This window comes from Polypterus senegalus, chromosome 18 (genome assembly GCF_016835505.1).
Source record: "Polypterus senegalus isolate Bchr_013 chromosome 18, ASM1683550v1, whole genome shotgun sequence".
In the NCBI taxonomy this organism is placed as follows: Eukaryota; Metazoa; Chordata; class Cladistia; order Polypteriformes; family Polypteridae; genus Polypterus; species Polypterus senegalus.
Genome location: NC_053171.1, coordinates 56956508 through 56984358, shown reverse-complemented (window position 1 = coordinate 56984358; position 27851 = coordinate 56956508). Strand labels below are relative to the sequence as shown.

Here is a 27851-nt window from a genome sequence, read left to right as displayed (position 1 = left end):
AGTTACCAGTAAGATAAGGAAACATGTATAATTAATAATTACAGAAGCAAATACTTAATTAATCAGTTAAAAAGGACCACAGTTCAGAAAAAGTTACCTCATTGTCAATTGAGGCATTTTGTCGGGAAACTGGATCACTGTGAATCCAAAGCTGTGATGCACTTCGTAATCCCACCTGCATAATAATACAGATTACAGTACATGAATCAGAATAGCAGGAAAATTAGTAGTATATGTGATGAAAAATAAAAATAATCTAATTCCACCCTTATAATAATAAAAAATGCCAGAATGGCTAAGACAAGTTTTCTGGAGTAGGCCACATTGAGTCCAGACCCTAATGCAATCTAAGACTTATTTAATAGTACATTTGGTCAATCCATTCCAAGATTCTTCACACCTGTTCAGGGTTAAGGTGAAATGCCCCAAAATTACATAATCATAATATGATAGATATCTATTTTACAACAATCAACATTGTAATTACTACCAAATATATCTCCTCCAACTATTGAGTCAGAGAGTTGATAACCTATGTAAATCTAATTGTTCTAATGTTCTAATTGATTTCAATTCATGTACTCCTCTCAAAACCACCCTTAAAAATGCATGTGCTGCACTTTAAATTGTTAAAAAAATAACCTTATTTATATGCAGAAAATACTGATTCACTAACATAAATGCTAAAAAGACAGTCACTGCTATAACCTTTATAAGGTTCATCTCTACAACTTGGTAAGTTATTACTTATACTATTTTTGAAAGCTTTACATGGGGGAAAAAGAAAAAAAATTGTACACACTTGGCCAATTTCAATAAATGTGTCAATGTTTTCTAGGCCAATGACAAATGTGCCCTTCTGCATATCGTACACCATACGGGAACTACCAATGTAGTCAAACACCTCCTAAAACAGAAGAGAAAGAAGCAAAGAATCAATCAATTGTTCGAAGAAGCAGGGATTGACTACAACACACAAAACAAGTATTTCTAGGTAAAAAAGCTAATAAAGGATTACTTGGTAGTAAATGGTTCAAAGATAATTTCAATACAGGATTTACACCCATGGACGGTGTTGGATATCCCAAGAACTCTTACATCTTAATAATATCATGAGCTACCTGATAACTGTCTCTATTATCTGTGTCAAACTCAATTAAGAAGAGAGAACACATGAATCATTAAACCAGTCCATTAATATAGTCAAAATACGCACACCTGAGGGTAGGACTAATCTATTGCCCACAGTATGCTCAGGAATGAATGTAACATCACAAAAAGCCCATGTATAAATTCAGAACACATAGAAATAGCTCCACACAAACAGGGGGTTTGGGTTGGATTCAAATGAGTCCTGTAATTTCACCTAATTCATGGCAAAGCAAACTCTTTAGGATTCGCGCACCACTAATATCTACCAAGGAACAAAACAAGAGTGTTTCTAGTCATTCTGGCCTAATAGGACTTTAATTTAATGGACTTAATAATCAAGTGTGATGTAGCTAGGACAAGAATGTACACTGGGAACAGGTTAAGTCGTCTGCAGTAAGGGAGGTGGGCAGGTATAACAGCCCTCCCTAGTGAAGGATTTAAGCCAAGTTTCATTTACAACTGAAAGTAACCAATTAATTGATGCAAAGGTGGCAGACCCAAATGTTAATATGAGGCCCACACTCTCTTAAAAAACTTTCAATTCAGATGTCAATATATGGACTCATTCAACCTATTTATACCCTTTTTTCTGAGGTGTGTTCAACCCCATGTGCCTCTTCCTGCAACATCCACCAAGTGAAATGATGGATAGTAAGTGAGACACAGAAACTGGAAAGATGCACAAGACTATGAAGACTGTCAACACAAAAAGATAAAGTTACTGATGGAAAGCCACTTACACCCTGGAAGAACGAGAACAAAATATTTTTTTTTAGGGGACTGGTAAGGTTTTCAGATATTTTTGATAGAGTCTCAGCAACAGCCAACAGTGTCACAAAGCCGGAGACGGCACTTTCGCCTCCGGGGGCAAAATCCCAGAAGAATGACCGAGTGTCCATCTGCCCAAAAAAAAAAAAAAGAAATAGAAATCAATAAATATATTACAAACTTTAATTGCACTGTTCAGTAATAAATGTTAAACATGTAGAACATTAGAACATTCTAGATGAGAGGAGGCCATTCAGCCCAACAAATCTCCCCAGTCCCATCCCACTTAATTCTTCCAAACTAATGTAGTATCAATACTTTTATTGACTAATCTATGAATTATTAATAAATATAGTCTTACCCTTGCAGCAGCAATAATTACTTTCTCTTCAGGGTTTTTTCTAGATTTGTTAACAGGATGTAGGAAACTATAGATATTATAGTCACTTAATGGGTCACATAACACTTCTGCAAAAGAAGTACAATAATCCAGGTTAGAATTTTACTGCTCTCAGTAGCATTAGTTGAACTAGAATAGTATTCAAAAGGCAAGTATATCAAGACTTCATAATTAAAAGCATAATCATTTTCCACATAAGATGCTTTCTTCTTCTAAATTCAATTTATTCCTAGCTCAAAGCATTATACACTATTACCAAGAATAAAAAAGTAAAAAATAACATTGCACATAACACCAATGTGCAATTTGTACACAGAAATATATAATTTAGAGATTTTTTTTTTTTTTTAAATGGCAAACAAATAAGGGAGAGGAGAATAAAAAACTTGTCATTTCTGAGAAAGAACCTTTAAAGCAAAACCTGAAAACTCCCAATTTTTTCTTTTCAACTGAACTTCAATTTTCATCTAGCAAAATCCTTTGTTTAATTACAGCATAAACAAAGCAAACTAGTTTTGATACTGATGAATACATAACTGGTGTCACTAGAGGTGAAGAACAGTACTTCACACTATGAACTGCGCTACACTTTTCAATCATTGTGTGCTTTTATGCACATGTCACTGACACAGGTAAGCAGCTCGACTGGCAGCTAGCTGCTTAACTGGTGATAGAAACAGTTGCTGTAATTTCCTAAAATCCTAAGTAGGTGTCCCAGTCTTGTCATCTCAGCGAGTTTAGATTCTATATGGGAGAGCTAACACTCTTATCAAACCCTTTAGCAAAGATAGCACATCACTACCGAGTCAGTTAGTGGTGTGCTTTTGTTCCATTACTACATCTTTTCCAACTCTATGAGCTACAGTATCATCATCAAAAACTGTAAGGTCAACATACTATACATAGCTGTAGGTCATTTTAGATGAAATTATCTGTATTTTGTAATTTAAAGTAAAGTAATATTCCATTAACTGTCATTTGACTAATAAGTTAGAAAACTGTTTTGTAAAATAAATAATAAACCATTATGCATTTTTGCTTATATTTCCATTAACTGACATATTCAGTGCAAGTTCTTACTGACATACAAAACTTTGGGTTACGAACACTGGCAGGAATGGAACTCATTCATAACCCTACGGCTGCATGTTACATAGATCTACCCTGCAGCTACAGCTAAAGAAAGCTAAGGTGCTGCTAAAGCACTTAAGAGTTAAATGCTAGACATATAGTTCACAAATACTGCATTATAGGCAGTGCAAAGTTCACTGTGCTGTGTTCATTTACTCTTTGATCATGTCACTTTATACACATAACGTTTTCCTCAATGTGTTTATAAAGTAGGACTATTACAATTAGTGTAAAAATAAAAACATTTAAAGTACATATGTACATACAACACCTAGATTTTTTTAACCTACATTTGAATATATATACTTTATTTTTAATATGAATACTGTAACCTTAATATTTGGATAATTTGACTGCAGTAATATAGAGAGTCAAAGGCTCTTTGGCACTTTCTCTAATATAATAAATGGAAGGAGGACTAGGCTGTCAGCTGAGAAAGCTGAAATGGTCATTTTTCTAAAGAAAATATTGACCTTCATGAAAAAATGAGTTGACAAAGGGATCTGTAAATGATTTCTCCATCAATCAATAATTCATGGTTTTTGTGTTTAAAGCTGGTAAAGGTTAAGCAGCTAAGTCAATTTGATAAAGAAGTTGTTTCTTAAAATTATATTGCACTGTTTAATGGGCGATTTAAAAAACAGTACTATTTACTTTGTGTCAAAATTATGTTTGAAGTTTGTTTTGTTTGAAGTATACAGAGATTTCATTATATTGTTTGTTAGGTCAGATCTTTTGACGCATTTCTGGGCATGTCCAAACTTTTGATTGATACTGTAAGTTGAAAAATAAAATAAAAATTCTTTTCTTTAAAATGCTGTATTTTTGCACAAATATAAACTTTTAAGTAATATGTATTTTTGTGAGAGTTCAATTAAATGAAACAAAGAAGTTTTGTGTAAGTGATGTTGTAGTATTTCTTCCTGTAGAGTAACAGAGCATTTGTTTGAGCAGTTTCAGCATGGCACTTGTACAGCATAATCTCAAATTAAGTACAAGATGCAACTAACTCACTTTAAAGCTTAGTAATTGTTAAATAGTAAAAATATTAGATCAGTATTGGCAGATACTCAAAATTTCAATGTCAATATTGCAAAAGACAAATTGGTATTGTGCTATCTCTAATGATAACTGTTAGCTCCATAAGCAGATCAAGCCCCTACTAACTACTGTAGCTACCCTTGTAATTTGCTCACCTGGATTGATACTGAAAGTTGCCTGGAGATCATTACGCCTCATACAGGTGACTGTGTTGGTGGCAGCATGCATATGTGAAAACAACTGCATTGCACACAATGGATAACTGGGTCCAGAGCCATTCACTGGGACATTATGATCAAAGAAACACTATTAAAAATTAAAGGAAAAAAGCATAAAGAACTGAGAAAAAAATAATTAAGTGCAGTATACACTTGTCTGTTAATTTATTTGATACACTTGCTCTTTTGACATATTCATCATTTAATTATAATGTTTCTGCTATGTGCAGATAAGGTTAATACAACAGAGAGACCAGCAAAACATGTGATAAAGAAGGAGTGTTATAGTAATGGCTGACAATTTCACCACAATAAATCCATCAAGAACAGGAACAAATATCAGAATTTTCATGAATGACAGGCCACCAATCAGAATAAAATCCAGCCAAATGGGTCCTAGAACTCTATTAAGACCATTTATGCAGAGTAAAAGAAAGAACAAATAAGTGAATAAACGGGTGTCTACAACAATAACAACAAATGAGAAAAATCTCAAAACACACATGTGCTATAAACATAAGTGTCAGTACGGGGGACGATTCCCCCTTGGAGATTCATGAACTGCATTCTACTACATTTTCCTAACTGAGCAGCACATCTGACACACGGTCATATATCCCAAATGGTGAATTTGAAGGAGAGCTGGTTATACTTATGCTAAAATGATGAACAAAGGGCTGAATATGCAATAGGTCATTAAAATGCAAGGAAGACATTAAAAACGCATCTGCCCATCATGTACGTTCCCTGTTATGAATATACCTGTGCCCCATACTAAGATATGGTTGTCATGTTTTCGCACATCTTTATGCACCATTTCTCTTTTGATTTAACACAAGCTCCATACAAAATACCAAACTGTCCATCAGTAAACATGCATCAGCGGGCACTTGCCCGCTGTTTCAGAGCGATGTCCTGAAGTCTGTGTTTTAAGATTGCAGGTGTATTACATGTTATTGTCATTTCATGGGGGCGCTCCGTGATTGATGGTGGAGAGTAAACTTACTACAGTGGGATGCAAAAGTTTGGGCAACCTTGTTAATAGTCATTATTTTTCTGTATAAATCGTTGGTTGTTACGATAAAAAATGTCAGTTAAATATATCATATAGAAGATACACACACAGTGATATTTGAGAAGTGAATGAAGTTTATTGGATTTACAGAAAGTGTGCAATAATTGTTCAAACAAAATCAGGCAGGTGCATAAATTTGGGCACCACTAAAAAGAAATGAAATCAATATTTAGTAGATCCGCCTTTTGCAGAAATTACAGCCTCTAAACGCTTCCTGTAGGTTCCAATGAGAGTCTGGATTGTGGTTGAAGGTATTTTGGACCATTCCTCTTTACAAAACATCTCTAGTTCATTCAGGTTTGATGGCTTCCAAGCATGGACAGCTCTCTTTAACTCACACCATAGCTTTTCAATTATATTCAGGTCTGGGGACTGAGATGGCCATTCCAGAACGTTGTACTTGTTCCTCTGCATGAATGCCTTAGTGGATTTTGAGCAGTGTTTCGGGTCATTGTCTTGTTGAAAGATCCAGCACCGGCGCAGCTTCAGGTTTGTCACTGATTCCTGGACATTGGTCTCCAGAATCTGCTGATACTGAGTGGAATCCATGCGTCCCTCAACTTTGACAAGATTCCCAGTCCCTGCACTGGCCACACAGACCCACAGCATGATGGAACCACCACCATATTTTACTGTAGGTAGCAGGTGTTTTTTCTTGGAATGCTGTGTTCTTTTTTTTCCATGCATAACCCCCTTGTTATGCCCAAATAACTCAATTTTAGTTTCATCAGTCCAATTATCTGTGTTTAACATCATGAGGTTCAGAACCCCATATGGGCCATTTGGCATAAAGGACAGATTGTCAAAAGGTGTGTGAGAAACTCCATTCCATCACAGAAAGAGAGACAGAGAAACATCCACCTGGACATCAAAGATACCCATGCTTCAGCTTAAAGTCTGGGTAAAGATAAGATATCTTATGACACTTCATATCTCCTTCTCTCTCCACTCTTCAGCTTTCAAATCTCATCAAAGCCTTTTTGATATTAGAACAAGGTTGTCGTTTTATTAGGACTTTATAGCCAAATATCACTATTTTGTATCATTTAATTTATATTTTCTTTTTTTATTATTATATTTTAATAAATATTTCTTTGCTATTAAAATTGTATACTTTAGCCATACATCTCGAGTCACTAAAGTAACAAATCATATACAGGGAACCTTGTGTGGGGAGACAGTCACTTCTTTCCTATAGGGTAAAGGGCTGAGGAAGGATGCCTCCAATGGTCAGCAGTGTCAACTGGAGTAGTGCACAATTTAGGTATGTGACATTTATTATATGTGTGTGTATCAGCCTCCAATATCTACAGTACATTTGGGGACCAAGCCTTTAGTGTTTGTAACAATTAGAAGAAGAATATGCCAATTTATGCTAACCCACTCACCTCGTGATAATAAACCACTGTAACTTTACAAAATACAAACATAACAGTTATGGTTATAATGTTTCCAAGACCTTATGTATGTGTCTTATATTGATATTTCTTCTCTTATGAAGGAAATCCGTTTGGGCTCTAAGATTTTTTCTGACATATTAATTTAATCACAATACAAATATTGTGAAATTTCAGAAACATTGTTGGCATATGCAAAATCATGATCTACCACTGGTAAAAGAATAAAAGCCAGTGTTTGATTTAAATATCACACTGACAAAGAGAAATTAAGAACAATTTAAATTTTGCATTTCAATGGCAAATCAAAGACAATTTACTAGCTTTCCAGAATTTAAGTTCTCTGTTTGCTGGATATGTAAACAGTGTAATAGCTTATAGGAACACAAAATTAATTTTAAAAGGTTTGAAAAACCACTTCAAACTTACCTTTTTGACAACTTCTGTCTCATTTTCATCCTGCATCATAAAGATTGGGAAATGGAAATCTTCATATGACAAGTCATTACCAAGGGGGTTCCACACTGTCTTGTTACAGTGGGCATACTCTTCACCATAACTATTTGAATAAACACCTGCATAAAAGGAACACATTAGGCATTAATCCGATAACCTAAATTAACAAAATGTGTTAATAGTTCCTTCATTATTGATGTAGGGTGACCTACTTGACTTGTCATTTGGACATTTCTGATGTGGTGAAAAGCCACCTTCAGGACCTTTCTTAGGAACTACCACTGCAACACCTGCCACACGTGAACTGTCCTTCATTTTTATCATCACTTCTCTGTAGTGATTGGAGAAAAAAAAAATAAAACATTTGTCCCAGGAAAACTTTAATGGTAAATTTAAGCAAACAACAAAATTAAAATAAAAAAAGGTTCTGGCGTGGTATTATTAAGTTAATAGCACAGGGATTGCTTAGCGTACAATAACAGACTGTATTAAGAAGAAAACAAAAATTGGACAGACTGTGCACAAACTAAACTTTTGTAAATAGTTCCCTAGGTAGATCAAAGATTAGAATTTTAAGTGAAACAACAACTTCATTCTCCTTTCATTATTGTTGCACAGATTAAATGGCCTTTAATAAAGTGCACTTCCCTAAATACACAAATATCAAACAATCAACAAAAATGTCAAATTTTAAAATAAACTAAATTAAAATATACTAATAAGAATTACAGGATAAAAGTTAAAATTGTATTGGCCAACCAAAGATAAAAATCAAAACACAATTGCTGTTTTTTACCACTGGATTCACACCGTATCTGAAGACTACTAATGCTATCCATGCAGCACAATCTTTGCAAGACTGAAAACACCGGGGAGAGATTTTTAAATAGGGTCATTCCATGTCAAATCAACAGATTTTCCACAAATCCCACACACATTGGTCTAAAAATTCTGAAAAAAATATCAGGTACACCCATGTTATCTAGGAGACACCCTGTAAAATTATTTTGATGCAAGATCAATACTTTCCAAGATACAGCCAATGTTGTGAGGGGGGAGGAGTGTCAAACTTGACACAGCTTTAATTTGTCATCACTTTCACAAGACCGTATCTAAAAAACTAAACCACCTAGGCAGGCTCAAATTTTACATACTGGTACCTTTATTGGCATACTGTAGTACATAACAAAATGAAAATGTTTGGTCCAGATCACAGCACTTGGTAAGAGAAAACCTTCAAAATTGGAAACAAAAATATTTTGGTCTTTGGGTTTGCCATGTTCAGGCATTCAGAAAGCACACTTTTAAATGATAGGCGTGCTGACATTTGTTCCAGGTTTTGATATCTACACAGGGCTTTTCAAAAGGTTCTAAACAAACAAGAAACTGCATCAGCGTTTGACTAGCAGATCCCTCAAATGTGAAAAAAAAAATATTTGGGATCTAATTTTCAGACTAGCTTAAATCACTGTGGGAATGACCAGACATTTTTAATATTATTTTCCTGAATCCTACATGGTCCATTATTTCTCAAGAAGCAAGTCTTACTTTTCTTATGCAAATCTTTCATTTTTATTTTCCATTCTAAAAATGGGTTAAATTCACCATTTGTCAGTAATGATAATCATCAAGTTCACGAACTTGGGTATAGGATTAATGGAAAAAAAGAAATTACCAAAAGACACGATAAGCACAACAAATGAACAACAGCTGCTTGTTTTATCATTAACTACAACACTAGTTATAATGAAATGTTAACATCTTGCTATTGCAGCAGGAATGTGACCCATTTCATTTCTGTTTCAGTTGAAGTGCAGAGTGTAGGGCATCTATGTCTTTGAGATCAAGATGGTACTGTAGCCTCCCACTAAAATCAATTAGTTAAATTTCTGAAGGCTACTATTTTCTATAAACAAACAAAACAAAAAATTAAAATGAATTACCTTGTAAAGAGTGACCCATCCAGTAGCACCATATAAGGCGGAGTATTCCCAGTTTTAAGAACCCATTCTAAATCAGAATCGTCCCCAACCACGTGGATAACACCAGTATCGCCAGAAATTGACGCTGTTCAAGTATTGTGCAGTGAAAAGAGAAATGATAAATTGAAACAACACTATCAATGAAAAAGGCAGAAAAAAAAAAGAGTGAGCACAGAAAGTACTTACATTGGCAGCCAATTTGATGGGTTGCATTCAGTAGTCTAACACAAGGGACAGTTTTGTTTAAAGTCACATAGATTTTCTGTTCAACTGAATTGCAGTAGATGCATTCTGTAGAAAGACAGTTGCACATTTAAAATGAACAACAAAAAAAAATACATAAACTAACCTTCTAACACTTGACATTAAATCTAAACTCTTTAAACATGGCCATTATAGTGGTCACTAGCCTACCCTGTAGCAAGTTGAGAGGGCAATGCTGCAGCATTCTCTGCAATGGTTGCAGTGGGGTTGTCAGCTTTGAGACAGAGGCTATTGTTATATATATCATATTTATGACATACAACTAATTGCACACCTCCACACACAGTTTCAGTAAATGCAAGTGTTTGCTGATAAGTCTCCTTGATGTCAAGTGATAGATGTTGAAATGAGGCAATGACACAAGACACTAAACCATGCACTAACAGATGGACATGGATAGTGCCAAGTTAGCCGCTCAATGGGTTCAAAATGATCAGGGTCATGCAGGGTCACAAGATCACCAGCTTGTGGCGTAAAGTAGCAACCAGATTTGGCCAGCACATTACAAGACACATTTACAACCATCAATTTACCTAGCATCCACATATTTGGAGAGAAAAGCAGAGTACCCTGAGAAAAACCTATGAAAAAAAGTCCACTCAGATAGTGCCAAGAGCAGGCTATTATTCCAGGATGTTGGAACTGTGAGGCAACAACATTAAACAGCCATAGCAGTGGTTAACTACTGCACATACATACAGTAATTAACTTTATAAAATGCATTACCCTTAACCTTTTCCAAACACTGAGTATTACAGGATTTTTACTAACAATATCAGTCACCATGTATGTGGGTGAAAATGATCATGAATTGTCTGCATGCAGAGGTGGGTAGTAACGCATTAAATTTACTCCGTTACATTTACTTGAGTAACTTTTAAAAAAAATTGTACTTCTAAGAGTAGTTTTACTGCACCATACTTTTTACTGGAGTACATTTGTGAAGAACAAAACGCTACTCTTACTCAGCTACACTGGGCAACACTCGATTTGTTACTTTTTTCCATTTACACAATTGATACACTATATTTTTGACAGTGTTGCCAGTGGATCTACTGCATGATTGTTTCACCAATCAGACGTAGCAACAATCATCACAGGGCTACGTTTCACCAATGAGACTTGGCAACAATAATCACAGGACTACGTTTCACCAATGAGACTTAGCACACACATGACTCCTTTTCACCAATCAGCCTGAGAGAGACTTTTTAGTCATCCGGGGCTCCTGTTCACTGTTAAACGGTCACAGCTTCACTGCAAGAACCTTGAGAGCCACCTCGGCTGAAGCTTAACCATCACTTCACTGAGTGAAGAACAAGCACGTTTTAACCAAACATGCACAGACACAGATAGTCATCGTAAAGTGAGAATTCTTGTACATGCACAAGCTGCCTTGTTCTAATGTTATTTTCTATCAGCTGTCTATTTGAAGAGCAAATATGTGATGATGCCAGTCCCCTACAGACTCCCTCTTCCCACATGGGAGTCTGCTGAACCCACACCGTCGATAGCTATGACCAAGATGAGCGGACATATGAAGATAATTCACTGATGAGGCCAGAGGATGGTGGAAAAAGTGCTCAAGTGCTTTAATTAAAAACCAGTCAAAAGAAAAGTAAAATCAACAAAAGTGTCAAAGGTGCAGTGTTCTAAAAAAAACAGTACATACAGGTGCCGGTCATAAAATTAGAATATTATGACAAAGTTGGTTTATTTCAGTAATTCCATTCAAAAAGTGAAACTTGTATATTAGATTTATTCATTACACACAGACTGATGTACAGTCCCTCACAAAAGTCTTGTCGCTTGTGTACAAATTGACCTGAAGTGCCGCTAAAATATATTTCTAATCAAGATTTTGTTACAAGAAATGGGTCATTTTAATCCCATCAGCTTTTGTAATAATGTTTCAGTGCAAAACGAAACTGACAAAAAGTATTCTAATATTCACAGCTTGGTAAAGCCCATGAGTCAATTTTTGGCAAGACATAAGTGTTGTCGCCTTGTCATATGAGCTTCACCTGTGACTAATAATGGATCAATTAGGTCTCAGGTGTGTATAAAAAGAACCCCAGTACACTAGACCTTCACATCAACTGCAACTAGACCTCTGCAAACATGCCTAAGATTCACCCTGAGACTAAAGTGTTGATTATCAAGAGGCAGAAGACCAAACACACTGCTGATGTGGCAAACACCTTCAATGTGTCTCAGCGTCAAGTTCAGAGGATAAAAAAAAGATTTGAAGAGACTGGAGACGTTTTTGACAAGCCCAGGTCAGGAAGACCCCGCAAGACAACTGCTCGAGAGGACCGTTTGTTGGCTCGAAAATCCAAGGCCAGCCCATTTTCCACTGCAGCAGAGCTCCACGAGACCTGGTCACCTGAAGTCCCTGTGTCAACCAGAACAGTTTGTCGGATTCTGTCTCGAAATGGTCGAATCAGTGCCCATAAGCCAGCACTAAACAAAAGACAATTGAAAAACCGTGTGGCATTTGCCAAGGCCCACAGCCTGCTAAAAGGATTTACGCTGGAAAAGTAGCAGAAGGTGGATTTTTCAGATGAATCTTCTGTTGAATTACACCACAGTCACCGCAAATATTGCAGGAGACCTACTGGAACCCGCATGGAGCAGAGATTTATCCAGAAAACAGTGAAGTTTGGTGGAGGCAAAATCATGGTCTGGGGTTACATCTAGTATGGAGGTATGCGAGGGATCTGCAGGGTGGAAGGCAACATCAATAGTCTAAAATACCAAGAAATCTTAGCTACCTCTTATATTCCCAACCATAAAAAGGCCAAATTCTGCAGCAGGATGGTGCTCCATCGCATACTTCCATCTCCATATCAAAGTTCCTTAAAGCGAAGAAGATCAAGATGCTCCAGGATTGGCCAGCCCAGTCACCAGACATGAACATCATTGAGCATATGTGGGGTAGGATGAAAGAGGAAGCATGGAAGACGAAACCAAAGAATATTGATGAACTCTGGGAGGCATGCAAGACTGTTTTCTTTGCTATTCCTGATGGCTTCATCAATAAATTGTATGAATCCTTGCCAAACCGCATGGATGCTGTCCTTCAAGCTCATGGAAGTCATACAAGATATTAAATTTGGATCTCACAGCACCACTACTTAATTTGCTGGCATATTTTTGGATTTGCAGTAAAGTTGTTCATTTTCTGTATAGACAACAAAACTTTTGTCTTGCCCAAATTTGACCTTTCTGTCTTGATTAAATGATAAATCTTTTTTCTGTGGAACTAATTTATTTCAGTGCATTAAACATCATTTGGGAGGGCTTTAGCTTTTCATATGAGCTATTTCTAACACCAGTTGATTAATTAAAAGTCAGGATAATAGCAGGACAGGCGACAAGACTTTTGTCAGGGACTGTATTTCAAATGTTTATTTCTTTTAATTTTGATAATTATAACTGACAACTAATGAAAGACCCAAATTCAGTATCTCGGAAAATTAGAATATTGTGAAAAGGTTCAATATTGAAGACACCTGGTTCCACACTCTAATCAGCTAATTAACTCAAAACACCTGCAAATGCCTTTAAATTGTCTCTCAGTCTAGTTCTGTAGGCTACACAATCATGGGGAAGACTGCTGACTTGACAGTTGTCCAAAAGACGACCATTGACACCTTGCACAAGGAGGGCAAGACACAAAAGGTCATTGCTAAAGAGGCTGGCTGTTCACAGAGCTCTGTGTCCAAGCATATTAATAGAGAGGCGAAGGGAAGGACAACATGTGGTAGAAAAAAGCGTACAAGCCATAGGAATAACCACACCCAGGGCTCTAGACTAACTTTTTGCACTGGTGCGCCTAACTTTTTTTCTTAGGTGCACCAGCACAAAAGTTAGGTGCACCCAAATTTTCAACCGCATCACATTTAACACCACGGTTTTACAAGTTCACTTTATTTATTTATTTGTTTGTTTTTTTTTTTAAAATCGCTGTCCATATAGGCAATATTGACTTGTAATTGATTAACTAACAATCTGGTCAATATAAAGTTCTTTATTTGAGGGCAAGCACAATTCTACAAGAAAGGTAACTTACTGAAAAAGTGTTGGTGCTTAAAGTGCTTTACTGAGCTGAAATTTAAACTTAAAAAATCTCAAGATAAATTAACTAAAAAGAAAATCTAAATTATGTGTTTTAAGGGCTTCAAACTGAACATCTCATGGCTCAATGTCTTATGGACTATCCTCCATTGCAGTCACATGCCCCTCGGATGATCTTCTTGATCTTTGGCCTTGACTAAACCAGCTGGCCACACTCTCTCTAGCATCAAAATCTTCCAGACTTGGGCATGAGCATGCTCGACCTCAATGTGTCCAATAAGTATATTCACCGGTCTTCCTCTCCACAAGATACGACCGTACACAATGACGCATTCCTTTGTGGCGATATCTGTGTCTCCGTCGATCAGGAATGTCATGTACGCACTGTTCGCAATTTGCACAAACGTCTTTTTTTTCAATGTATCTGCGATGACTCCTATTAATTGGGCGCACGCTACATCATTGCTGTACGTCGGGTTTACGTTCAAGCCATTTTTCTTCATAAGAATTATTTCGGACTTGAATTTAGTGAAGGGAAGTTCTTCTTTTGCAATATTGTAGGCAACATTAAACTTAATTATCATCTCGGCCTCGTCTGATGATCTGTTTGCTGCTGCCTGCCGCTGAAAGGCAGCGGGAGAGGGGACACTTGAGCAGTGCATTTATCGCGGCATGTAATGTGTTTTATAGATGCATTGTGCTTTTTCAGCGTTTCAATTCTAAATGTGTTAGAACCAGTCACAAATGCACTACTGCCGGCCATGGTCTTCCCACACTCTTTACAGTAAATACAGTGCATTATATTATTGGCTTTACTGTATCTTAGCCAGGGAAACTGGTCAAGCCACTCTTTTCGAAATGTATACACTTTACCCCTTTTAATTTCAGTGGGCTCGGACTCGATCGTATGTGGCTCATTATCTAATGCCGTCTCCGGACCAGGGCTTGCTATAACTTGGGAGATTGATGGCTCCGAGTCAGAGCATTGGTTATGATTTTCGGACGTATCAGGCCCTAACTTAACATTCTTAACGAAAAAGCTGTCAATCGTTCTTTTCATCTTCTCTCATAATCCGCGGCTACATCCACTGTTTACCTGATGGGCTACTCACCTCTCTCTGTCTGACTGCATCACATGCATTTTCAAACGTACACACACGTACAGGAATATCTGGACCACGGCCAATCGGGGGGGGCGGGATCCGCCCTTAACTATCTCCGATTGGTTTAGACCAGGATATGGGCCTAATGTGTGTCTGTTGTTGAACAACAGGGAGACTTTAAGAGTCACGGAGTTTCGTTTTTTTTCCCCCCTCGAACGGCTGGTCGCACCGGTGCAACCTTTGATTTTTTTTAGTCGCACCATTGAGAAATTAGGTCGCACGTGCGACCAAATTGGTCGCACTCTAGAGCCCTGACACCCTGGAGAGGATTGTGAAACAAAACCCATTCAAAACTGTGGGGGAGATTCACAAAGAGTGGACTGCAGCTGGAATCAGTGCTTCAAGAACCACCGCGCACAGACGTATGCAAGACGTGGGTTTCAGCTGTCGCATTCCTTGTATCAAGCCACTCTTGAACAAGAGACAGTGTCAGAAGCGTCTCGGCTGGGCTAAAGACAAAACTGCTGCTGAGTGGTCCAAAGTTATGTTCTCTGATGAAAGTAAATTTTGCATTTCCTTTGGAAATCAAGGTCCCAGAGTCTGGAGAAAGAGAGGAGAGGCACAGAATCCACGTTGGTTGAGGTCCAGTGTAAAGTTTCCACAGTCAGTGATGGTTTGGGGTGCCATGTCATCTCCTGGTGTTGGTCCATTGTGTTTTCTGAGGTCCAAGGTCAACGAAGCTGTCTACCAGGAAGTTTTAGAGCACTTCATCCTTCCTGCTGCTGACGAACTTTATGGAGATGCAGATTTCATTTTCCAACAGGACCTGGCACCTGCACAAAGTGCCAAAGCTACCAGTACCTGGTTTAAGGACCATGGTATCCCTGTTCTTGATTGGCCAGCAAACTCTCCTGACCTTAACCCCATAGAAAATCTATGGAGTATTGTGAAGAGGAAGATGCAATACACCAGACCCAACAATTCAGAAGAGCCACTATCAGAGAAACACGGGCTCTCATAACACCTGAGCAGTGCCACAGACTGATCGACTCCATGCCACTCTGCATTGCTGCAGTAATCCAGGCCAAAGGAGCCCCAACTAAATATTGAGTGCTGTACATGCTCATACTTTTCATATTCATACCTTTCAGTTGGCCAACATTTCTAAAAATCCTTTTTTTGCATTGGTCTTAATTGATATTCTAATTTTCCAAGATAATGAATTTGGGACTTTCATTAGTTCTCAGTTACAATCATCAAAATTAAAAGAAATAAACATTTGAAATACATCAGTCTGTGTGTAATGAAGGAATCTAATCTACAAGTTTCACTTTTTGAATGGAATTACTGAAATAAATCAACTTTGCCATGATATTCTAATTTTATGACCGGCACCTGTATATAAATCCATTAAAATCATTGTAAAAAGTGAGAATAAAAAAAAAAAAAAATCAATAAATCCGTTACAAATCCGATGTTAAAATGCAGACCAAACTCCTCCTGATCTCAGCCCACCTCCTCATTCTCCCCGGCTTATCCATTGCTCGCATAGCTGGCGGAGACTCAGCAGCCACATGCTCCTTTCGGCTGACCTCCGTCTTGGCTGCCTCCAGGCATCACGGCCAAAACATCCAAGGTCGGCTCTCCCCCCTTCTTCCTTCGCACTCAAGTGGTCACACCTCGGAAGCCTTACTCGCTACACTCCACCCGAATGCTCAGTGGGCGAACTAGCTCCAAGAGCGCCATAGCTAATGCTCTTTCATGGGGCCCTAGCTCGCACTGCTTCCTCCCTCCAGATGGCCAAATCACCATTCCAAAGCCTGCCTTTCAAGTCTTTTAACCTCTTTTCTTTGATTCCCCCTTCTTTTTTTGTGCCTACCCGTATATATACACTCCTGTCTCCATGGGCCTTAATCGTACGCCGCAGGAAGCCAATGAAACAACTGAGAATGATCGCACCCACATGTGCAGGTGCGACTCGCTCCAACTACTTCATTAACTCCCCGCGGTCGTGCAATTGTGCCCAAGGAGAGTGACATGGATTTGAAACTGGCCTTTTTTTTTTTTTGGATGCCGCAGACCCACTACACAACAAATTGAATATACAGTATTAAACTGTTAGTGTACAGTATATCTCGTCACTGTAAGTAGTTTGCACTGTTCAAACATATATGTTACCTACTGTAGGTATTGGCTTCAAAAGCTTTGTTGTGAAAAACTGGCTTTTGGAAATTTGTGTTATTTGTGCATCTTTATTTTGTAAAGATGTTATTTTTACTCATTTTTTTATTTTGTTATTTGGAAATAGCAAAATTTGCACATTGTTTTATATTTTTGTCTGTCTTCTTACAACATTTCTAAAAAATAAATAATTTATTATGTTCAAACAGTTATTCAGTACTTTAGTAGTCTTTTCACCAAATACTTTTTTTACTCTTACTTGAGTAATTTTTTGGATGACTACTTTTTACTTCTACTTGGGTAATATTACTTTGACACCACTCGAGTACAGTTTTTGGCTACTCTATCCACCTCTGTCTGCACGTGACAATACACCAGAGAAAGACTAACAAATGCATACTACTTTCCTTAGGTCCATTAATAAATGTTCTTCTTGTTTATTAATCAATCCTGTTGACTCATGAATATTCTCCACATGACCATGCAACATACAGTTGTTAAAACATTGCAATTACTGTCACCAAAAAAGTCAGACGGTGTGCTCTCATGGACTTGTGCTAGCTTCATAAAAGAGATGTCCAGGGCCAGTCTGGCTGTTATAAATACTGTACATATTGAGCAGAGCAAATTAAAATTCAGTTTGCTCTAAAATAATGACTGTCCCCTTGTGGATGACTTGACTTAAGCTTCAGCAGACAAGACTTTGATACTGTAGAACCACTGATAGAAATTTTGAACCTAGCTAACTAAGATTATGCAGCATTTTAGCCACTTAAATGAACCCATTCATAAAGCATCATCAGAGAGATTAACCATCAATCACTATATACAAATGTGATGCTTGATTGACTGGTGCCAGAAAGCCATGAATTTTCTATAACATTTTGCCTCCTTTGCGAAGTCAAAAGCAGTACTAGTGCTACTGTGAGAGAAAACTGCCAACTCTTCTGTACATTCAAGGTAGTTGATCTGCACTTATATTTCTATTTTCTGTTAACAGAGTTTCCATCTCTTAACATTTAGTAGGTTGGCCCATCTAATATTTATGAGTACTGTGCTGGTGCTGTTATTGTCCTTCATTTTTGAAGCAGGTAGTGTAACAAAGCACTGCATTTTACAAATGACAGCATTTTTGTAGTCTCCATGGGAAGGGGGACCAGGAGGAAACACCTACACAAATGAAGTCCAATACAACATAAAGTTGTAGTTACATACAATTACCTAGCCTAGACAACAAGTATGGTTATCTCCACTATCTAATACTCTAGAACACAATTCCTGACAAATTTAAGTTTCCGTTAAATAAACAAAACTAAAGTTGTCCTAAGTCTGTACGCTTTCGGTATACTGATATTTTCCATACTAAAACTTGAAGAAAAGTTATTAAACTTGAAATGAATCCTAGTAATGTCTCAAAAGCTGCAGGATTTTAGCTGGACTGGAAAACAGAAAAATATAGCTTCCTTACAGTACTTGTTCTTCAAATAGGTTATGAAATAATTTTTGCAAGATGAAAGGTAAATATGGAAATGTAAAAGAAAAATTCCAAATTAGCTAAGCATTCTATTCAAAACACATTAAATATCAGTATGTTAGAATTACTATTAAACTAGTGTAGTCTGTTAATGCTGAGACTGTAACATGTACATAAAATAATTTTAAGCCTTTTTTTCCCCTCACTCTACCCATTAATCACAATCAATTGTCAAAATCAGATACTTCCAATATTATAAGCAACTGTAAGTTATTTTCTTTCCAGTGAGTTATCAATTTCAAATTACAATATACTAATTTTCAGTGAGAGTACAGGCAGTGAGTTTATCAGTAAAATCGATATGGGATGGAAAATGCAAGGGTTAAAAACAAGTATTTTGTTAAGAAAGAATGTTAAGGTGCAGAATGTGCAAAAAGGAAAAACAAAAAAATTCATTCTCATATTCTTTTTGAAGATTAAATCTGTCCACAATGTTTAAACATTGTTTGCTTTTGAAAGCTTAACAGAAACTTAAATGAGTCATTGCAAAACAAGTATCCCACATACAGTATGTCGAAAACAATGTTCATTATTTCCAATACGGCACAGTGAATTGTTAAAGAGAAAAAAAAAGGACTAATTAATTAGATACATCTTCTTGAACCCAGAACTGACCTTTAGAAATGCCAGTAACACAAGTGAACACAGCAACAGGTTACTGGGGTGCTAATGCAATTTCAAAGTTTTCTCTAATAATCAATTAGCATTTATACATGACTAACTAGTTGTGCTATCTGGCTTCGCCCAGGAAATTACTTAAGACAACAGGCCTCAGTTATCGGCTGTATGAAATGTACTTTTCTGTGTACAAAATAGATTTTTCCAGGGGTTCACTGAGGCTCTTCGCTCACAAACATGTTACACAGAATTGTCCAGGAGAAAAACATTTGTGCTGTAGATCAATAAGTTTACCATTAGCAATTGCTTTCAAAATTGTGCTTTGCAGTTACAGTGATCCCTTGTTTTATTGCACTTTAACTTTCGCGACTTCACTCCATCGCAGATTTTAAATGCAAGCATATCTAAATATATATCACGGATTTTTCACTGGTTCGCGGATTTCTGCAGACAATGGATCTTTTAATTTATGGTATATGCTTCCTCAGTTTGTTTGCCCAGTTGATTTCATACAAGGGACGCTATTGGCGGATGGCTTAGAAGCTACCCAATCAGAGCATGTATTACGTATTAACTAAAACTCCTCAATGATATACGATATGCTTCCCGTGCGGTGCTTGATTGTTTGCTTTTCTTTGTCTCTCTCACTCTCTCTGACATTCTCTGCCTGGCGGAGGGTGTGAGCAGAGGGGCTGTTTGCACAGAGGCTGTTTGCTTAGAAGATACCGATGCTCCTCTAAAAAATGCAGCTTTATTGCGGTGCTTCGGCATACTTAAAAGCCCAAAAGCATGTATTGATTTTTTGATTGTTTGCTTTTCTCTCGCTCTCTCTCTGACAATCTCTGCTCCTGACACGCATTCCTTTGAAGAGAAGATATATTTGCATTCTTTTAATTGTGAGAAAGAACTGTCATCTCTGTCTTGTCATGGAGCACAGTTTAAACGTTTGACTAAAGGGTGTTATTTCATGTCTAGAGGGCTCTAATAATGTTAACATTGTGGGAGAGTTTATAAGGGCTTAAAATATATAAAAATACCCATACAAACATATGGTTTCTACTTCGCGGATTTTCATCTATCGCGGGGGGTTCTGGAACACAACCCCCACGACGAAGGAGGGATTACTGTACACGTGAATAATGAATTAAACATTGGTCATTTTAAACAATAATAGTCATTATAGACACGAGCAATGTCATCTTTTTAATGGTAACTTGCCTAAAAAAAATAAATAAATTAGTAAATAGATTTTGAATTAAAAAATAATAAGAAGAAGAATCTTAAATGAATATGCCAACTTGCTGGAAATAGCTGCACAAAATTAATGTATAGACATGTTTTTTAATCCCAGCTGCTTTTTAAATTTGTTAAGAGGTGAAGCTACAAGTAATTGTGTTGCAGTGCATCTGATTGAACATATACAGTAAAAGAATTAATCAAAGATGATAATTTCATGACTGAAGAGGCAGAGATGAAAATACCATATTCATAATTGCACTGACAATTCTGAAACTATGAAGGGAAATAAATAAGCAATACTTGCAAAAGGTGTCTTGAAGGGGCCTCCCACTTTAATATTGAGCTAAGCACAGGGAGCCCTTCCCCTCTAAGTAATGCACTTTGATTCAAAGTTGAAAAGCATGCAGCAAAGGGTAAACAAATTTGAGACCCACATAAAGAAACATGCTTAGAGGTGCCTTACTGGCTGGTGCTACAAAATCAGGTGCCCACTGCTCATGACACGAAAGTGGAATAAGCTATTTTAGATAACGTGTGATTATGTGGATAAAAGCGCATTTTGTCAGAGCAAGAACTTTGAGCAAAGCTAGATCAGAACGCAGCATTACTATTTCATACAGGGTCAAATTACTGTCACAAGGAATACTGAGGTGTCTGCTTAAATTAAATGAAATGTCTATGTTATTTTCCTGGCATGTTTACAAGATTTAGTAAAATAAAATCCAAAAAATGTTACTGCTTGACATTATCATGAATACTATATTGCTGACTGATAAAATTGATTTGTTAAATGGCTTGTAGTCTGGAGAACACAGTCAATCCATCTATTACATAATAAAACACAATGGTCCATTTGTCCAGTCCCTCTGAGCAATTTGATTGGTTAGTTTAGGCTTGGTGATGCAACTGAAAAACATAAAAAGAAGTCAAGGCGTAAGACACATGCTGAAAGCATCACCTTCAAAGATAGCAAGAGTCTAAGAATGGGTGTGCTCTTGCTCCTTCTGTGTTCAATGTTTGCATTGACTGGGTGTTGGGCAAGGTTGTGGGGTATCTGTTGGTGAAGAAAGATGTGTACATCTTTGCTGGCGATGTTGTGATCTTCGCAGAGTCAATGGAGGCTCTGATCAGGGCTCTCGAGAGACTGAGTGAGGAGTCCGAGTGTCTGGGCTTACGAGTATCCTGGATAAAAACCAAGATCAGGCCTTTAATGACCTCCTGGGCACAGCCATCAGGAGTGTGTTTGTCTGCGGTGAGTGTCGACCTCACCAAGAGGTTTACTTACCTCAGCAGCGACATTCATGTCTCCGGTGATTCTTCCTATGAAGTCAGTAGACAGATTTGGAGAGCATTGGGAGTCATAAGGTCGCTGGAAAGGGGTGTGTGGCACTCCCGATATCTATGCAAAAGGACGCAAGTCCAAGACTTCAGAGTCCAGGTGCTTCCTGTCTTGCTACAGGGTCTCATGACCCGAGATGAAGACTGGACTCCTTCAGTCTTCAGTACTGTGTCTCTTCGGAGAATCCTTCGGTACCGCTGGTTTGACTTTGTGTCGCATGAGCGGTTGCTCACAAAGTCCCGAATGAGGCACACTGCCTGCGTTGTGAGGAAGAATCAGTTACGGCGCTACAACCATATGGCACGATTCCCTGAGGGTGATCCAGCTCGCAGGATCCTCATTGTTGAGGACCCGAGTGGCTGGACCAAGCCAAGGGGACCCCCATGTAACACCTGGCTGCGGCAGATAGGTCATTTTCAGAGGGTGGGACTGGACCCCATGTCTGTCTGGGGGGTTGCCAACCACGATCCTGAGCCGTTTCATCATGTGGTAGGTGCGGAAATGTGCTGTACCAGTGCATGCTTCCCAACCTGACCTGACCTGACCTGAGGTAGGCTTTACGGGAACACGCTCAAGAGAGGGAGTGCTGGTGAAGAGACTTTGTAAAAGCATAAGATGCACACTGATAGAGTTGCCATTAAAGACTAAAAGTATAAAACTGTATAGGAAGCGAGAAAGGCATCTTGAAAATAATGAAATCCTGAGAAGTAGGCCTTACAGAAATGAGCTTGAGAGAGGGAATGCCAGTAAAGAGACATTCATATACGATTGAATAGAGAGGAAATGCGTTGACGGTACATGCTTTAATTATTGTATCACCCATCTTCAGCAGGTATCCTGGCAATTCATTCTCTCTCTCATATATATATATATATATATATATATATATATATATATAAATAAAATGCTATGGTCTGTCCATCTGGCACATTTATTTGCAAACTACTGGAGTTAGAACCTTGACTTTGGTCTTGATCAAAAGGTTACGACTTCATACGTTTTGGAAATACTAACAATTTGAGACAGCATCAAATGGGCATGCTCATGGGTTTATTACAGAAAAATGGTCAGTAAGCGAAGTGACATGGCGAAAATAAAAAGACCAATAACATCTGCTGAACCGATGAAATGATGATGAAAAACAGCATTTTAAGCTGTTTTCTGACCTGATTTTGTGCAGGAAATCGCACTCTTATGATAAAGGTAAACCAATAGGTGTCTTACGCAAAAATGATCAGAAGGACTTGCAGTGGTGCATGCCACATTAACAGAACCCAGGGGTTCACCACCAATGGGTTACAAGGGGTCAAAGTTAATCCTTTTCACAAAAGTTTGAAAAAATGTGGATCAGTAATATAACCATGTGGAGTGTCATGTTTTGCTATTTTGAAGTTGCTCATCACGAATACAATCATATTTTTGTTATTTGATTCTTTACTGATGGTCCTAACCCTCTAAGAGCAATCTATAGAAGGTTGAAAATAACAATTTTAAAACATAAGCATGTGGGGCATCATTTTAGACTATTTCAATGCTAGTGATTATGAATATTATGTTATTTTTGATCTTTTACTATTTACATAACCCTCTATGGACCTCTATCAAAGGGTGACCAATGACAAATTTCTATTACAATTGAGAATGTATAGGTGTTAAATATTTAAACTAAAGTACACAATTCAGTATTTCAAATATCTGACACAATTCTTCGTAATGACAATAATTTTGTACATTTATATAGTGCTTTTCTCAATACTTGTAGTGCTTTTATACAGTATATAGGGCCACTTCAACCACCACCAATGTGTAGCTTCCACCTGGATGATGCACTGATAGCCATTTTGTGCCAGTACACTCAACCACACATTAGATAATAAGTGGTGATGAGGCTGTGGTGGGCACTTTAGCATGGTCATTGGGTACACGCTACTCTTTATGACAGATGCCCAAAGATCTTTTATGACCACAAAAAGTCAGGACTGTGACATTTTTACAGTGTCAGTGTCAATGGACTGGGGCATTGGGATCCAGTCATAAACGACAGGATAAGCGCCCCCTGCTGGAGTCACCAACACCTCATCCAGCAGCAACTCAAGCATTTCCTAGATGGTCTCCACTGACGCAGGAATGGACTGTGCAAATTGTGCAAAGCACAAGGGCCTATGAGCTTGGGGTCCCCCTCGGGACCGTACAGATTTTTTTAAAAATTATTTTTAAAAACTTAACTAAAACAGTGGTTTCACAGTCTCAATGCAGTGGCTTCAACGTTCAATGTCAGGACCTTGATTGATGACAATGAATTGTATCTTGTTGAACGCTATAGTACCGCTCAATTGTTGTCATTTTGTACATGTGTTAAATCGATCCAGTCAACACAACTCAACTGTTTTCGAAGTAGCTGAACTGTTGCCGATAGATCACTGTGCACTGCTCTCTACTTTCAGTGACAGTTGCACAGCTTACATGTTACTGCTGACTATACCAGTGACTGTCGCTGCGTGTAAACGATCGTTCTCCAAGTTAAAACTCATCAAAAATTACCTTAGAAGCACCACGTAGCAAGACAGACTTAGTGGCTTGGCTGTACTCTCAATCGAAAATGAGCATGCCAGACAACCTGACTTGAGACTTTTGCGCAACAGAAGGCACGCAAGCAAGTATTTTAAGGTACCTGCTGTGGCAACCCCTAACGGGAGCAGTCAAGAGAAGAAGAAGTGATATAAGTAATATGATTTGTAACTTGTTAGTTCCATTTTTGTAAGCTTTAACAGTTTAACAAATCTGTAATATGTTTTATTGTGCACCTTATGGTTTACTGTGCATTAGTGTCACTACTGTGAGGATTTGTGAGCGTGAACACTTTATGATGTCCATTTTCTCAGAACTTGTGTAAAACGGGTCAATTGTGTAGCTGTATCCTGTCAGCCGGTGTTGTCGTTTCAATTTGAAATTGTTTAATTTTATAGCATAGAACAGTTTCTACTTTCTATCTTGCATTACGTTTTATTCATCTCCTTTCATAAAATTGTCTTGGAAAAGTAAGCGGGTCCACATTTTACAAATATTTATGTACCGCTACTACTACTACACACACCTCCCACAATCCATTCTCACAAATTATTACAGTGGCTGTAATAATGTGATTTAAAAAGTTATTCCAAATTTCATTTAGGATCTAGTTGCGAATAAATTACTAACAGTTATGCTAGACAGGAGGGGCCCACCTCAGGGTGCTGCACAGGGGCCTTCAGCAAGCGAGCTACTCCACTAATGGCCTCCCATCCAAGTATTAGTTGTGCCTGAACATGCATAGCTTCTGGTGGATGTGGTATGGCTGCTGGCATGCTTCTTGACCATTATGTGCTTCAACAGCATAAAGTTAAATGATGTTTCTTCTGAACACACAGAATTAGGTTTGCTTAAGCTAATTCAGACTTTAATACATGTGTTTTGTTTAGCTTGCATATTTTGAGAAATACTACTTTGTTACTTATTTATGCAACATGAAGTGCATGTATTATTTCACGTATTCTTTCTTCAACAAAACAATTTTTATTTTAACTTCATGGACCCCATTTTCAGCTTGCTCTATATGAGCAAAAAAAAATTAATAAAACATCATAACTTCTAGAGAAAATGAAAGAAGAAACTATTTAGAAAACAAACTAAGTATCAATGACTACTAAAAAAGTGTTGATTTCCCCATTATTTTAGGACCATAGGTCAGTGTGTTTCACTAGTAAGTAAAAATTACTTAATAATAGTTCTTTACATTTATATAGCACTTTTCTCAGTGAGCAAGGAGCCACTTCAAGCACCACTGGTGGGCAGCATCCACCTGGCTGATGCCACATTAGCTCATAGGTGGTGAAGTGGTGACAGAGAGAGAGAATTAGGGAGAGATGATTAGGGGGCCAGAATGACTAGACCAATTTTATCCTGGACATTGGAATACACCCTGCTCTTTATGAAGGATGCCCCAGAATTTTTTATGACCACAGAGAGTCATGACCTCAGTTTTATGTCTCATCCAAAGGACAGCACAGCATCCCCGTCACTGCACTTGGATCCGCATTCAGGCCACATAGTATCCCACCTGCTGACCTCACCAACACCTCTTCCAGCAGATGCCCAAGCTTTTCCTAGACGGTCTCCCATTCAAGTACTGCCTGGGCCCAAATTCGCAAAACTGATGAGATTTTAGCAGAAAATGGACTTCCTGTAAAAAATTTAAAAAACATAATTGCCTCATACCTCAGAAAACGTTATTGCTCCTTAATTGGCCATCGAACACAACCAGGAATTAAGCTCGTTAATTTTCATGGCTGTTTAAAAGAATGAGATACCACGAGTACTGGACCTTTGCCGAGTTAAGTGTTGAGGTGTGTTTAGGAATGGCGAAACCCTTTGCAACTACCTTCTTATGAATAAATCACTTTTCAGAAAAGAAAAAGGGTAACGTGTTCGGAACGACACTTCCGCCTCTGTAAAGAATTCCATTTCGCTCTTTAATCGAACGCCGTTTGTTACGGCAGTGTAAGGACTTCAGACCTATAAGCTTGTTTTCCTTAAAATTCATGAGTGTGTGCATGTGTGGACTAGGAAATAAAAGAAACGAAGGAGGAGTTCAGTGGGGGCGCGGACAATAACAATTTTACGACAAAAGCGAAGAAAGTATAGCGACCAAACTAGAATTCGTTTTTCGCACAATAACACATTCATTTTGGTATCAGTAAGAAACAATTACGTCAGTAAGAGGTAAAATACTAAGAAATACACATATTGAGGAAATCTACCATTGAAGCCCAGCCCATAAAATAAGGTGGGACAGCTCGGCTCTCATCACAAGATCAGCTGACAGATTTAGCAACTTCTTCGGAAGAGAAAGGCAAAGTCGTGATTATTACTTTAACTTTTAATATACACATAATTAAATTCAGAGACACACAACCCTCATATAGCGCAAAGAAAATTAAGGCAGATCAAACACAAAAAAACCCATTATTTTGGAATTTAAACCATGGCATCCACAACTTTTTCAGCTTTATAAGATGCGATAAATTCTTTAAAACTGGTACACAAAAAATTGCGTCCAACATATTTTTACCGTAAGTCTAAATTCTACACCTTAAGTAGAAAGCATAAAATGTATTCACGCAGTTTTTCATTGTTTCGCTTAAATAATAAGATTTCTCACCCACTCGCGCACTACGCGTCGATAACATGAAATATGCTTACCTGAACATAAAAAAGAAACTATTAACAATAAAGTCCATTTTCCTGTAGCGATAACCATCTCCACAAAAATAATATATCCACCAAAATCTGTAAATTTGTACAAGAATAACGAAACACTCCAACCAGTCTTATCGTTTGGGATCCGCCCGGCTTTTAGACGTCATCAAAATGCGACTCAGTCGCGTCAAACATACGGACCTTAACAACATGTCGCTAAAGTGGTGCGTGCGCAGGACAGACCCTCTCAACATGGCGACTCTTTCTTTATTTCCTTCCTTGTTTTTGTAAACACCATCTTGCAATGGAGGAAGGAAACGGTAGATGGTGGAATGAGACCGGGCTAACGAGGCGGAAGTTGGGTACTTATTCGGATATTCCGTTTTCAGCCGATAGATGACGCTAAAATATTTTTAAACATAAAATATTTTGATAACATGGTTAGGTCTTGCAATGATGCTTGGCGCTGAGACGCAGGCTGTAAAGGGATCGCAGGAGAAATTCAAGAAAAAAATGTGCATTTTTTGTGGAATTACAAAAAAAGGATAATAAGAAATGATAAGAGATACAAGAAAAGTGAGAGAGAAATCTAACAAAGTGCAGGAAAGTCGGCGGAAGTTGTACAGGCATGTGAGGAG

General features: G+C 37.8%; 1 protein-coding gene across 1 annotated transcript in view; it reads right to left on the bottom strand.

Annotated features, from left to right (window-relative positions):
* Positions 1-27380, bottom strand: part of ncstn (nicastrin) — a 62583-nt gene extending 35203 nt beyond the window's left edge. The window contains exons 1-10 of the mRNA XM_039741163.1: positions 27217-27380; positions 9807-9911; positions 9582-9705; positions 7851-7969; positions 7612-7757; positions 4648-4798; positions 2282-2388; positions 1893-2051; positions 803-907; positions 98-175 (exon numbers count right to left, since the gene is read on the bottom strand). Coding sequence (XP_039597097.1) covers positions 98-175; positions 803-907; positions 1893-2051; positions 2282-2388; positions 4648-4798; positions 7612-7757; positions 7851-7969; positions 9582-9705; positions 9807-9911; positions 27217-27274 — 1152 coding nt within the window. The 5' untranslated portion in view covers positions 27275-27380. The remainder of the gene's footprint in view (positions 1-97; positions 176-802; positions 908-1892; positions 2052-2281; positions 2389-4647; positions 4799-7611; positions 7758-7850; positions 7970-9581; positions 9706-9806; positions 9912-27216) is intronic.
* Between the last annotated feature and the right edge of the window lie 471 nt (positions 27381-27851).